The 14297-nt window shown below is 43.9% G+C and overlaps 1 protein-coding gene across 7 annotated transcripts in view; it reads right to left on the reverse strand.

Annotated features, from left to right (window-relative positions):
* CTNNAL1 (catenin alpha like 1) overlaps nucleotides 1–14297 on the reverse strand; it is a 106665-nt gene that overhangs the window by 78638 nt on the left and 13730 nt on the right. For all 7 annotated transcript variants that reach the window (XM_077310393.1, XM_077310389.1, XM_077310387.1 and 4 more), the window contains 3 exons: nucleotides 11985–12104; nucleotides 1814–1903; nucleotides 1370–1540 (listed from right to left, as the gene is read on the reverse strand). In XM_077310393.1, the coding sequence (XP_077166508.1) occupies nucleotides 1370–1540; nucleotides 1814–1903; nucleotides 11985–12104 (381 nt within the window). The remainder of the gene's footprint in view (nucleotides 1–1369; nucleotides 1541–1813; nucleotides 1904–11984; nucleotides 12105–14297) is intronic.

The following is a 14297-nucleotide window of genomic DNA, read 5'->3' on the forward strand; positions in this document are numbered from 1 at the left end:
AGTGAATTTCCTCCATGCCAGACTGGATTCTGGAAATTTTTCATGGGTAGAGGAATCACTTGAGCATGAAATTGTGGGTCACTGTGGGAAGGCAGGTAATTTTGACTTCCTGTATTGTGTGTGGGGGAGACTAGATGACCTTGGAGGTACCTTCTATCTCTATGAATCTATGTCAAAAAATAAACATTAATGTGACAGGTAGAGATTCATTGCCCCTTTATACCTACTACCAGGTATCCATAAACCAGAGACCTACACATCTAATTCCTTAAATATATGGATGTGCCCAACAGAATGAGCATTAGAAGTTCAGTATCCCCCATTTTCTAAATATTGTTCTGTCAGCTTCATTTTCTCTGCTAGCATCAACGATTTGAAGGACCAAGAATCCGAAATTTGACTCTGTGCAGGCATTTGTTAATGGCTACTTTCAGCCACCCACATCAAGACTATATAATATTTTTAGTTTACATCTCTGAAACAGGCTGCAATATGAGCAAATGTATGTATGTATGTATGTATGTATGTATGTATGTATGTATGTATGTATGTATGTATGTATGTATGTATGTATGTATGTATCTATCTATCTATCTATCTATCTATCTATCTATCTATCTATCTATCTATCTATCTATCTATCTATCTATCTATCTATCTATCTATCTATCAATTTATTTCCCGCCACTCCCTAAGCGGCTGGTGGCGGGTCATAATGTCTTAAAAGTTTAAAACTCCCATTAAAAGACTTAAAATCCATCACAACATGGTGGCAGCAAAAAAGATCCCCTTCCTACCCCCATTGTTAAGGGGGGGTGGAGAAGGAGGAGGTCAATGATGTACAAGAAGCCCGGGGGGGGGGGAGCCATCGGTGAAATGGCGAAAACCATGATAATAATCTGGAGGGCACTTGAAAATCCCATTGACCTTCAGTGCCGATCAGAGCAAAAGCTTTGTTATCTGGCCCTTGAATATCCAGATAGCTCAGGTCCCTGCCACTATCCAGAAGGTGAGCTCCCCACTGCCTCCCCGCCTGTCTCCTCAGCTTGATGCCTCCAGGAATTGCTGAGCTTCTGAAGCTGACATCATCCCCAGGCACCTCCCTCCTTCCCCTAAAAGGTTGTGCTAAAAGGTTGGGAGGAACCCCTGCAGAAGCTGGCCTATTATACCATGCTACCCCCCATGGGGTGAGATCTGGCAGTTCTGAACTTCTCTGGGTAGGAAGTTGCCTAATCCACACATTAGATAACCTGCAAACCCCATTCCCCAAGACTCCTGGGTATCAAAGCTTTTCCCAAGCATCCCTGTGAATCCCTCCTAGGTTTCAAGACACTCTCTCCAAAGCAACAAATAATTATGCAATCCTCACCTTGAACTCCTTAATGCCAGCATAGATGCTCATGGGCACGGGTTCCTGCTGTCCACTAGGACAGGAGTCTGTTACAATCACTATTACTCGCTCCAAGGCAAGTCGCATTCGGTGGAAGACTGCTCCTTTGTTGACGCGGGCGGATTCACAATCTGGGTGCCTAAGACAGGTCTTGGAAATAATTTTTTTAAGTTATCCAGATGCCTCTAGGCAGTCTGCTGAGACAAATGCTCACCTGCCTCAAGTGAACCAGGCCAATTCTTGGTCCCGTAAACTGTCCACCTTTCTACCGCTGCCCTCTGCCCAGCCCGCCCGGCTCCTTCTGCATTGCACTGAAGTAGTTCCAGCCAATTTCTTCCCTGCATGTTGCAGGATCGAAGGAGGCTCCTGACCGCAGCTCTCCAATCTGGGCTTCAACAAAGGCAAGAAGAAGGAAATTGTTACCTTGGAAGCCGTGAGAAGCATCATGGTGCATTTCTCGAGGACGGTGCGAGCAGCTGCCATTTTAGCCTTTTTCTTTTCATCCTTCAGATCCTGAGGAAACAAAAAAGAAATGTTCTTGCTGGAAGGCAATTCAGCTGTCTAGCATGCAAACTGATTTGCAAAATCTGGGCAGCAAAATCTATACACCAAAAAGTACAGAATGTCAAAGGGGAATTTTTCAGTTTCAGAAGGCAGACAGGTCTGGGGCATGAGCTGATTTAACTCATGATTTAAGGCAGTAAGCATAGGCAACAATTTACATAATACATTTAAATCATTTTTCCATTTATTATTTAGTTATGTCTAAATTAAAAGTCCAGGCTTATTGGCTACCATAGTCACACAAATGCTTGAGTTAGAATGGAAGACAACTTTTATATAGCTGCAGATGTTATCTAAACGTTCTTAAATGTTTAACTTCATATTTTACTATCCTATAAAATATGATACATCATTTATTTTTAGGGGACTTAGGGATCACTTTTTATAGTTTACAGTGATGACAGGTTTTTGATCACTGGGATCAGCATCAGAACATGCCTCCTTCTCGTGCCCATTTCTATTTGGGTGCTTCTTCATATAAGCAATTCTGCCCAGTCCTGTTCCTGTGTTATTATAAATGCAAATAATACCCACAAGGAAGCTGGTCGGTCTTCCTGGGCAGAGGAGAGGTCTCCATCAGATGGAAAAAAAATATATATATATCCATGTTCTTTAATTAGTAGATGGAGTCATAACTACATATAGGTATCAGTGAGAAAGGTGGACTATAAAAAATACGCAGATAAATAAATAGTACTAAGCCCATTGCAGAGACATCACACAGGCATAAAAGCCCTCTTGACCCTAGCGGATGGATGCCTTGCATGGGCTTGGTACTCAGTAGCCCCAACTAGTGGCCATTCTGCCAGCATTCAGCCATTCCCTGCCCCAGTCATCACCATTTACCCCCCCCCCCCCCAGCAAGCTGGGTACTCCTTTCACCAACCTCGAAAGGATGGAAGGCTGACTCAACCTTGAGCCGGCTGCTGGGATTGAACTCCCAGCCTCATGGTCAGAGCTTCAGACAGTATGCCAACTGCCTTACCACCCTGCGCCACAAGAGGCTCTTAACCAACTCTAGTGTGTGGCGGAGGAACGGAGGAAGACATTCCCTGCCCTCCCCCTCCCAGCGCAGGCCACTTAGTTCACTGAGGATCGCTTGACACCCTCCCCTCCTCGAAGAACGGCCTGGGCTCAGTGGGCCCCAGCAGGAGGGGGAAAGACATGGAAATCTGGCTTCTGGGTCTCAGGACTTTGGATCTGACACATGAATCACTGCTGGAAATATTTTCCCCACATTTTGTTTTCATTTTTAAAAAAGCAGGATTTAATATCTGAATAATAGGATGATCAGTTACGTTTTAAGAGGCTCCATATTTTCATTAAGTTTAGACCTTATAGAATCATAGAATCATAGAGTGGGAAGGGATCTCCAGGGTCATCTAGTACAACCTGCTGGAAAATTCAGGAACTCACGACTACCTGCCCACCCACAGTGACTCCAATTTCATGCCAAGGTAATTCCCCCCAAACACAACAAAAATCTCCAGAATCCAGCCTGGCCTGGAGGAAATTCACCTTCCATCCCACAGCGGTGATCAGCAACTCCCTGGGCATGCAAGGAAGGGCCACAAAAGACAAAAACTGGCACATCCCTTCCTGCCCACCCATTCACACTGACTAAGGTCATAAAATCAGCATTCCTGTCAGATGACTATCTAGCCTCTAATACAAAACCTCCAATGAAGTTGGAAATGTGTTCCACTAAGAAACCATTCTGTCAGGAACCACTTTGGTTGTTTAGTTGAAAATTCTTTTGAATTAATTTCAACACATTGGGTCTGATCTGACTATCGGGGGCAACAAAAAGCTACTCTGCTCCATCTCCTATACGACAGCCCTTCAAGTATTTGAAGATGGTGATCATAGAGTATGGACAGAGTATGGGAAACAAGCAGGAGAAACTAGTACTCCTAATAGAGGAAGGGGGCTATGACCTAATAGGAATCACAGGAACTTGGTGCGATAAGACTCACAACTGGAATACTAGAACCGAGGAGTACAATCTATTCAAAAGAGACAGACAAGAAAAGAAGAGAGGTGTAGCAATACATGTTAAGACTCTTTAGATTTGTGAAGAAATACAGGTGCCTGAGCATGGAAGTTCAGTTGAGTGTATTTGGGTAAATACAAAAGGAATAGGAAATGAGAGTGGTATTATTGTGGGGGTTTGCTATAGACCACCACGCCAGTCAGAGGATTTAAATGAGATACTGCTAGACCAAATTACACAATTTTCAAAGAGAGGGGAAACAGAGGTCATGGGTGATTTCAATTACTCAGATATCTATTGGAAGACCAACTCTGCTAAAAATGCAAACTCCGTTAAATTCTTAACTCGTCTTGCAAACAGCTTCATCTGTGTCTTCTTAATAAAACAGTAAGGGGTGTTGGGGTGGGCTCAGTCCGTGATGGGGGGGCAACAATTGGCCCCTTGGCCCCAGACTGACAAGCGGAGGGGCCAATCGGAAGGCGCAAAGCCCTTCACCAGGACAGACCAAAATTCCATCCAGCCAGGGGCAATCTGGAGAAATGGCTGCCAGTCTGCTCCTGACCACCAAAGGGAGAGGAGGTCAGCAGGGCTGCCAAGGGGGCTGAGAACAGAGGCCTAGACAGGCTGTGCCAGCCCTTTTTGCCCCAAGGCTGTCCTAACTGCCATGTCCAACTGCAAATGGCCTCCGAACCCTGACAGAGCTGGCAGGAGGCTGCAGAGTGCGCTCCCTCCCCTCCCTCCCTTCAGGCCTGCTGCAAAGGAGCCGCTGACAGGCCCTGACTGAGGGGAGGGAGGCCTTTTCCTTCAGAGAGCAACGCAGGGGAGCCTAAGGGCCTTCCTTTTGAGGGGGATGGGAGAATTCCCCCTTCTTCCAAACAGCTGGCTCACAGGGAGGCCACAGAAAAGCCCCTTCTCAAAATACTGCTTTGGCCGGGGGTTAGACACAGCCAAGCCATGTGTCTTTCTTCTTTGCAACTCTCTGCAGATTTGAAGCCACTGCACAGCGTTATTCTGCAGAAGAAGAAGCTCTTTTGTCTCCTGTTTCATCTGCACAACAACCCTGTGCAGTAGGCCTCAAGTCTTTCAATTCAACAACAACCTATGTGGGAGGCCTTAAATGTTTCTTCTCTACCACAACCCTGTCCAAAGTAGCCCTTTCTGCCTGGGGAGCTGATCTTTATACTCTGCAGGTGAGCTGTAATTCCAGGAGCTCTCCAGGCCACACCTGGAGGTTGGCTACCCCTGGGTTGAAAATATTCCTGGAGATTTGGAGGTAGGACTTCAAAATCATACAATGCCTCAAAGTCCAGCCTTCAAAGCAGCCATTTTTGCCTGCAGTTGGGAGGGAGTGGTGCAGGTGTGTCTCTCCTGGGCTGTGGTCTATGGCCAGCCCTTACCAGCAACTGTTTGTATTCTGGGGTGCAGTCAGGCAGACCAGCATCAGTCCTGTGAGTCTGGAAAGTGCAGGAAGATCTAAATAAATATTTACAGCCTGAAACTGTAAATAGTGAACAAGCAAATGACTTTTTCAACCTTGGCCTGGCAAATAAAAAAACAGTATAAAAAAACCTTACTAAGGTCAAGACTATTGTGCACAGAGAGTCTTCCTCTTGGGGTTGCCTGTGAGGCTCTCTACCCCACCTCCCTCATGGGGAGTCTGCTATGGGGAGAGGAAGGGAAGACGATTGGAAAATGCTTTGAGACATCTGAGGCCTGCTGGGTCACTACAGCCCATTCCCAGTTCTCTCAGACCTCTCACAGCCCCACATACCTCACAGGTTGACTATTGTGGGGAGACGAAGGGAAAAGGTGTTTGTAAACCACTTTGAGACTCCTTTGAGTAGTAAGCAATAGGGTACAAAAATCCGTTCTTCTAAGGAGCAACCATGAAAGAAGCATGTGGGCACATAACATTTTACCAACAGTGAAAATATGGGAGACAGAAGGAACAGGGTGGACACCTGTGTACTGTGACTACCCTATGTGTATTAGGCCAGAGGGGCATTTCGGTGTCTGTGGCCTAATTCACACAAGAAGGGAAATGACACAGAACTGGGAGGAATTGGTTGCCACGTAATCTTCCCCTAAGAAGAGTCTCCAGTCTGATTTTCCCTTCACATATCTGAAGACATGGCTCTGGAAAGCTCATCTGTAACCACTATGCCACAATTCCCAAAGGTCAGTCCTCTCCCACACTCAATGAACATTCCACACCACAGGTTCTTGACACCCATATCTCCACACCCATGCCCTCATTTGCCACCACAACCTCCCACACAACACACACATTCAGCCCCATGCCCTTACAGACTGGACAACTCCTCCCCTTCCTCTTCCCACTGCCAAGCTCTAGCGCTCGTTGTATTCTTGGATACAACAGGCTTTGCCCCTAGTTTCCCATAAAGTAGAGAGGGGAACTAGGGGGTCTGCTATTTTAGACTTGATTCTCATAAACAGGGAAGAACTGGCAGAGGAGGTGGAAGTAGTGGGCACACTTGGTAGTAGTGACCATGTGATTTTGGAATTCGCAATTGTGGGAAAGAGAAAACCTTTACATAGTCACACGTATAGACTGGACTTCAAGAAAGCCTATTTTAACAGATGTAAAGATATGTTGGGTAGAGTCCCATGGTCAAAAAGAAAGAGATGGGCGTCCAAGAGGGCTGGGAGTTTCCTAAAAGTGAAATACTGAAGGCTCAACCACAAACAGTTCCCTTGAGAATAAAAAGTGGAAGGAGCTAAGGAAGCCAAGCTGGCTCCATAAGCAGTTGTCAAATGATTTGAGGAATAAAAAAGAGTCATTTAGGAAATGGAAGGAAGGCCTTATTACCAAAGGTGAGTATAAACAAATAACCAATAATTGTATGGAAAGTGTTAGAAAACCTAAAGCTCAATGTGAGCTTAGGCTAGCAAGAATTGCTAAACATAGCAAAAAAGGCTTCTTTAGTTATATTTCAAGTAAGAAAAAGAGTAGGGACGTGGTAGGACCACTGTGAGGACAAGAAAATGCAATTATAACAAATGATGATGAAGAGAGGGCTGAACTGCTAAACTCCTATCTCTCCTCAGCTTTCTCTTGTAAGGGAAATAGTGCTCAATGTAGCAAAAACATAATACAACATGGGGGACGGGAATGGTTGCCTAGGATCATTGTGGGGTGACGTCCACAAACACCTAGTTTCTTTAAATAAAACAGTCTTCTGGGCCAGATGAACTGCATTCAAGGGTACTGAAAGAACTTGCAGATGTCATCTCTGAACCTCTGTCCATTATTTTTAACACTTCTTGGAGAACAGGTGAGGTGCCAGAGGATTGGAGATGGGCAAATGTTGTCCCCATCTTCACGAAAGGGAAAAAAGAAGATCTGAGTAACTATCGATCTGTCAGCTTGACATCTGTAGCTGGCAAAATTTTGGAAAAAATCATCAACACTCGGTCCTTGAGCAGCTGGAACTGAGAGCTGTGATTTCTAAGACTCAGCACGGGTTTCGCAATAGCAAGTCATGTCAGACCAACCTTATCTCTTTTTTTGAGAAAGTGCCTACCTTGCTGGATCAGGGGAATGCCGTGGATATAGTTTATCTAGATTTCAGTAAAGCTTTTGATAAGGTTCCACATGATATTCTTGTTGACAAGTTGGTAAAATATGGTATGGATCCTAATTCTGTCAGGTGGATTAATAACTGGATGACAGATCATACTCAGAGGGTATATGTTAATGGTTCAGCATCCTCTTGGAAATGAGTGACAAGTGGAATTCCCCAGGGATCTGACTTGGGGCCTGTGTTGTTCAGTGTATTTATAAATGACTAGTATCAAAGCCCATTTTAAAAATGGGCTAAAGGGAGTGGGCAGGTCCTCCCCCTCCCGGTGGCGCCGACAACAGGGCTTTGCGGGATGTTGCAAACTCCCCCCCCCCGGCACCCTCCCAGCAGGAGCATACCTGCAGGCCGCAAAGCCCTGTTGCTGGCTCTCTCCTCGTGGGCGACAATGGAGTCCGTAGCCACAAGGCTTCTAGCAGGCAAGGAGGGAGGGCGGGAACTGGAGGGGGAGGGCCAATCAGGGTGGCCCTGGACGGACAAAGCCCTGGACAATCTCCCCCCAGGAGGCTGTTTCCCAAATATATAAGGGAGCAAAATAGTGTTAAGGATTTGGATAAGGGATTAAAGGAGATACTTATTAAATCTGCAGATGATACTAAATTGGGAGGGGTAGGAAGCACAACATAAGATAAATGTAAAGTTCTGCATTTAGGTAGGAAAAACCAAATACATCAATATAAGATGGGGGAGACTTGTATTGGCAGTAGCATGTGCGAAAAGGATCTAGGAGTCTTAGTAGACCATACATTGAACATGAGTCAGCAGTGTGACTCAGTGGCTAAAAAGGCAAATAGGATTTTGGGCTGTATCAAATGGAGTATCGTGTCCAGATCACGGGAGGTGATGGTACCGCATTATCCTGCTCTGGTTCAGCCTCACTTGGAGTACTGTGTTCAGTTCTGGGCGCCACCATTGAAGAGGGATGTAGACAAACTGAAGCATGTCCAGAGGATGGCAACAAAAATGGTGAGGGGTTTGAAGACCAAGACATCTGAGGAAATGTTGGGCGAGCTTGGTCTGTTTAGCCTAGAGAGGAGACAACTGAGAGGGGATCTGATAACCATCTTCTTGTTCTCTCTTGCCCCGGAGGGACGGGCCAGAACCAATAAAATGAAATTAATTCAAAAGAAATTCTGTCTAAACACCAGGAAGAAGTTTCTGACAGAGCAGTTTCTCAGTGGAACAGGCTTCCTCGGGAGGTGGTGGGTTCTCCATTTTTGGAAATTTTAAAACAGAGGTTAGATAGCCATCTGATGGAGAGGCTGATTCTGTGAAGACTCAAGGGGGTGGCAGGTTACAGTGGACGAGTTGTGAGTGTCCTGCATAGTGCAGGGGGTTGGACTGGATGACCTAGGAGGTACTTTCCAACTCTATTATTCTATGATTCTATAGCACCTCTTAGGTTGCCTTCTCTTCAGGCTAAAAAGACCAAGCTTGCTCAACCTTTCCTCATACGATTTGGTCTCCAAACCCCACACCATCTTTGTTGCCCTCCTGTGGACATGATCCAGTTTCTCTACATCTTTCTTCAGTTGTGGTGCCGAACATTGAACACAGTACTCCCAGGTGAGGTCTAACCTGAGCAGAGTAGAGTGGTAACATCATCTCACATGATCTGGATACTATACTTCTTTTAATACAGCCCCAAATCCTGTTGGCCTTTTTAGCCACCAAGTCACACTGCTGGCTCATGTCTGACCCCCAGATCCTTTTTTTTTTTTTTTCCAGAGAATGATGAATTGTTTTATTTTGGAATGGGGTAGGTGAACTGAAAATGCTTCTTTTTTTTTTTTAATAAGATTTTTATTTTTGTTTTCCAAGATTAAAGATAGTGAAATACAGGCAATCTACATTGTTAATACAGAAAAAGAAAGGTTATGCTCTTCATTGGATACATTTAGTCCCCTGTTTCAATCCCCTTTTGTAATATTTAAAGATAATACAATGCAAATAATCTACATTATTGATACAGAAAGAAAAAGATTATGCTCTTCGTTTGATGCGCTTGATACCCCGTTTCAATCCCCTTTTAACTTATTTTCTTAGGCAAATCAGATAAGGGCCCCATTGTTCTTGAAAGGCCTCTTCTCTTCATTTAAGATTATAAGACTCCACATGGCTACAATATTATGGACTTTTACCCAAAGCTTATAAACTTTTTCACGTTTCCACCACATTTTAAAAGAGAAGTCTACTTTGTTACCATCGTTTCAACATTTGTTTGCATAGTTTTTAACACTTTTAACAATCATAAACGATTTGTACTTAATGTGGTCTTAGAGCCATCCACATTTCCACTAGGGAAAAGAAAACGAAAGAATAAAAGCCTACTTAGTTGTACGGAAAAAGAAATATATATATATATATATATATATATATAGGTTGTTAAGGTTGTAAGCTATATAAGTGTACATTATTAAATACAAAAAATGATAAAATAGAGTCTTCATTAGTTTGTAAAATAAGGTCTTCGTTAGTTACATTTACACCTCCTCAGTTAAAGCATAACTAACAGGAGGCACCTAACTGAGGACCCCCAGATCCTTTTGATGCATACTACTGCCAAGATAAGTCTCACCCATCCAATAGTGATACATTTGATTTTTCGTACCTAAACTTTATATTTTTCACTATGAAAATTCAGTTTTCCAGCCTGTCAAGATCATCCTGTATCATGATTCTGTCTTCTGGTGTGTTTGCTACCCCTCTCAGTTTAATATCATCTGTCAATTTAATAAGTACCCCTTCTATTCCTTCATTCAAATCATTTATGAATATGTTGAATAACACAGGGCCAAGGACAGATCCCTGGGAGATTTCATTCGTCGCTCCTCTCCAAGAAGATGACCAACCATTCGGGTGCAATCTGTCAACTAGTTCTCAATCCACCTAACAGTAATAGGATCCATACCGCATTTTACCAATAAGAATATCATGCAGAACCTTATCAAAAGCCCTGCTGAAATAAAAGTAAACAATGTCCACAGCATTACCATGATCTATCAAGGTAGTAACTTTCTCAAAAAAAGAGATGTTAGTCTGACATGACTTGTTCTTCGAGAAAGCCATGCTGACTCTTAGTATTTACAGCCACCTACTCTAGCTGCTCAAGGAACAACTGTTTGATGATTTGTTCTAAAATTTTGCTAGCTATTTACGTCAAGCCTATGGGTTAGTAGTTACCTAGATTCCCCTTTTTTCCCTTCTTGAAGATGGGGACAACATTTACCCGCCTCAAGTTTTCTGGCACTTCCTTTCTTCTCCAAGAATCATAAAACAGAATGGACAGAGGCTCAGAAATTACATCTGCAAGTTTTTTAAAGTATCCTTGGATGCAATTCATCTTGCCCAGAAGATCTGGCTTCATTTAAAGAAAATAGGTGTTTATGGACTATCCTTACATTGATCCTAGGCCAGAACTCCCCTCCCTCATCACATGAAATGATTTTGCCACGTTGAGCACAATTTCCCTCAAGAGACGGCTGAGGAGAAGTGGGAATTGCCATCTCTTCATCAGCTCTTACAGCTTTCTTTTTTTCCTGTCATGTCCCTATTCTTTTTCTTACTTTCAATATCACTAAAGAACCCTTGTTTTTTTTAGCATTTGTTGGTAACCTAAACTCATACTGAGCTTTAGCTTTCCTAACACACTCCCTGTTTCTTTATATTCCTCCTTGGCTATCAGGTCCTCCTTCCATTTCCTAAATGAGTCTGTTTTATTATTCAGTTCTTTTGAAAGCTGTTTCTGGAGCCATCCGGGTTTCTTTAGGTTCCTCCCAGTTTTCCTTCTCATGGGAATTGTCTGTGATTGTGCCGTCAGTATTTCACTTCTGAGAAACTCACAACATTCTTAGACTTCCATCTCCTTAAGTTTTTCTGACCACGGGATTCTACTCAACATAACTTTAAGTTTACTAAGTACAGTTTTTCTCTTCCCCAAAATCTTAAAGTCCAAAATCACATGGTCACTACTACCAAGTACACCCACAACGTTTACCTCATCAGCCAGTTTTTCTCTATCAGTAAGAATCAACTCTAAAACAGCAGACCCCCTGGTTGCCCCTTCCACTTTCTTGGAAATGAAGCTGTCAGCAAGAGAAGTTAAGAGTTTATTGGACTTTTCATTTTTAGCAGAGCTGGTCTTGTAACAGATATCTGCATAACTGAAATCTCCCATGACCACTAGGTTTTGTCTCTCTGAGAACATAATATGGTTTATGAGAGCTGAAACATTAAAACAAACTCAAACTATTTCTGGTTTACTCCTTGTTTTCAACAAAATTGAGTAACTCTGTCTGATTCTTATAATTGTACCATTTTGTATCTCCTTACCTGTATTGTTCTTTATGCCAATAAAGGCTTTTGTATCTTGTATCTTGTACAGTATTAATTAAAACATTTTAAAAGAGAGATTTTATTTTTGAGGAGTACTTACATTCTGTCGATCTCCAGTTAAATGAGCAAATTCCACCATTTCATTTCCAAACTGGCTGAATATCTGCACAAATTCCTGAAAAGTACTAACTTTCTCTAGCTGTTCCATTGTTAAAAGTACCTGTAAAATAGATCATCAAGTAAGTGATAAACAATGCATTTATAAAGAGAGTGCGGAAAATGTTTGCTGTAGTGGTTAGTGGTTAGGAGCATTGGCTTCTAATCTGATGTGCCGCGTTTAATTGGGTGGCCTTGGGCTCACCACAACACTGATAAAACTGTTCTGACTGAGCAAGAATATCAGGGCTCTCTCAGCCTCCCCTCCCTCACAGGGTGTCTGTTGTGGAGAGAGGAAAGGGAGGGTGGTTGTCAGCCTCTTGGAGACTCCTTTGGGTAGAGAAAAGTGGCGTATAAGAACTAATTCTTCTTAATATCAGGGCTCTCTCAGCCACACCACCCTCACAGGGTGTCTGTTGTGAGGAAAGGGAAGGTGACTGGAAGCCACTTTGAGACTACTTTGGGTACAGAAAAGCCGCATATAAGAACCGATTATTTTTCAGTAATATCAGGGCTCTCTCAGCCTCCCCTCCCTCACAGGGTGTCTGCTGTGGGGAGAGGAAAGGGAAGGCGACTGTAAGCCGCTTTGAGACTCCTTCAGGTAGAGAAAAGCAGCATATAAGAACCAACTCTTCTTCAATCTTATGCTGTGCTGCAGTGGAATGCAGCCAGAAGGGCTTGGTTACTGTTTCGTTCAGCCATGATGGTACCTAAAGCAGGCTCTCTCAACCAGGGTTCTGTGAGATGACCAGTGGCTTACCTGTGAGGGGTCCTTCTCCTCAGAAGTAAAGGAAGACACCCTTGAGTGTTTTTCACCTCTTTCTTCAGGGAGGCAGGTTACTTTTTTTCGTTCCTGTAGGGGGTATGTCTGTTTGCCTAGTTCTAGACTGTCTTGGAACCTTAGACTTTATATGGGATACTCAAGACACAACTTGTAATACCACCAACAGCAAGAAGAAGCTTCCAAAGGGGAAAAAGTATAAATAGAGCAAACGTAGCTCACTAACTAGGTAGAAAAATACATCGTTTGGGATTCGCTCAAAGTGCCCCAATTGCTGAGATTCTTCTGGCTGTCATGACAGCAATCAAGAACAAGGTTTTCATCCTCAGAAACTTCAGGCTAACTTCTGCCATTGGTTCTAAGGGTGGCTTTGTTAGGGCAATTTGCACTATGTTCAGCTTCTAGACTGGGAACCTGCCTTGCACTGGTGGCAAGACTAGAGAAGCACCCTTCAAGAATTGAACCACATGTGGATGGTGAGATGGTCACTTCTTCTGGATACGTGCATGCATGGTGAAAATAGCTGCCATCTGTCTTCTTAGGGTTGCCGCCTTTTTTAAAAAAGCTACTCTCCCTGTTGAGAGTCAGGAAATAACTGGGCAAGAAGGGACGCCCCCTACAGGAAGCAGGGAGGGAAGAAAGGAACCTGCCTTCATGAAGAGTGGGTTGAAAAACACCCAAAGGTATCTTCTATCACTGGAGGAGAACTCTGGGGTTTCTTAACAGTCCTGGAAGGATTTCCTGAATGTGTGGGAGTTAATTACCTGAGGGACCGCCTATCGCCCTATGCCCCTCGCAGGGCCTTGCGCTCTGCGGGTGAAAACCTGTTGGTCGTTCCCGGCCCTAGGGAAGCACGCCTTGCCTCGACCAGGGCCAGGACCTTTTTGGTCCTGACCTGACCTGGTGGAATGAGCTCCCGGGAAAGCTGCGGGCCCTGCGGGAATCTTTCAACGTTCCGCAGGGCCTGCAAGACGGAGCTCTTCCGCCAGGTTTATGGTTGAGGCCGGGGCTGATATTAGATCTATGCCCCCCCAGGGACTCGGGTTCTGGACCCGAAGCAAAACATCATCAGGACCTCCTCTCCACCCACTAGTAGTGGGAGGGAGGGGGGGAAGTTGAGCTGCCATTCTTGTCATGCCGGCAATATTGGCAATGTTATTATTGTTTTTATGGGGTTTTAATGGGGATTTGTGATATTGTTACCCGCCACGAGCCGCAAGGGAGTGGCGGGCTATAAATCTAATAATAATAATAATAATAATAATAATAATAATAATAATAATAATAATAATAATAATAATAAAAACATTTGTTAAACATTTATCAGGTGATATGACCGTATATCGTCATGTCGATCCATTTCCCCCCTCTCTCAAAACGGTCAATGATGGGCCTGGGAGGGGAGGGGACCCAGATGGGCAGCTATGACACAGCGATGCTTCCCAGCCACAATAAGGCCACTTCTGGGGTTTCTCT

This window comes from Paroedura picta, chromosome 14, assembly GCF_049243985.1.
Source record: "Paroedura picta isolate Pp20150507F chromosome 14, Ppicta_v3.0, whole genome shotgun sequence".
NCBI lineage: Eukaryota > Metazoa > Chordata > Lepidosauria > Squamata > Gekkonidae > Paroedura > Paroedura picta.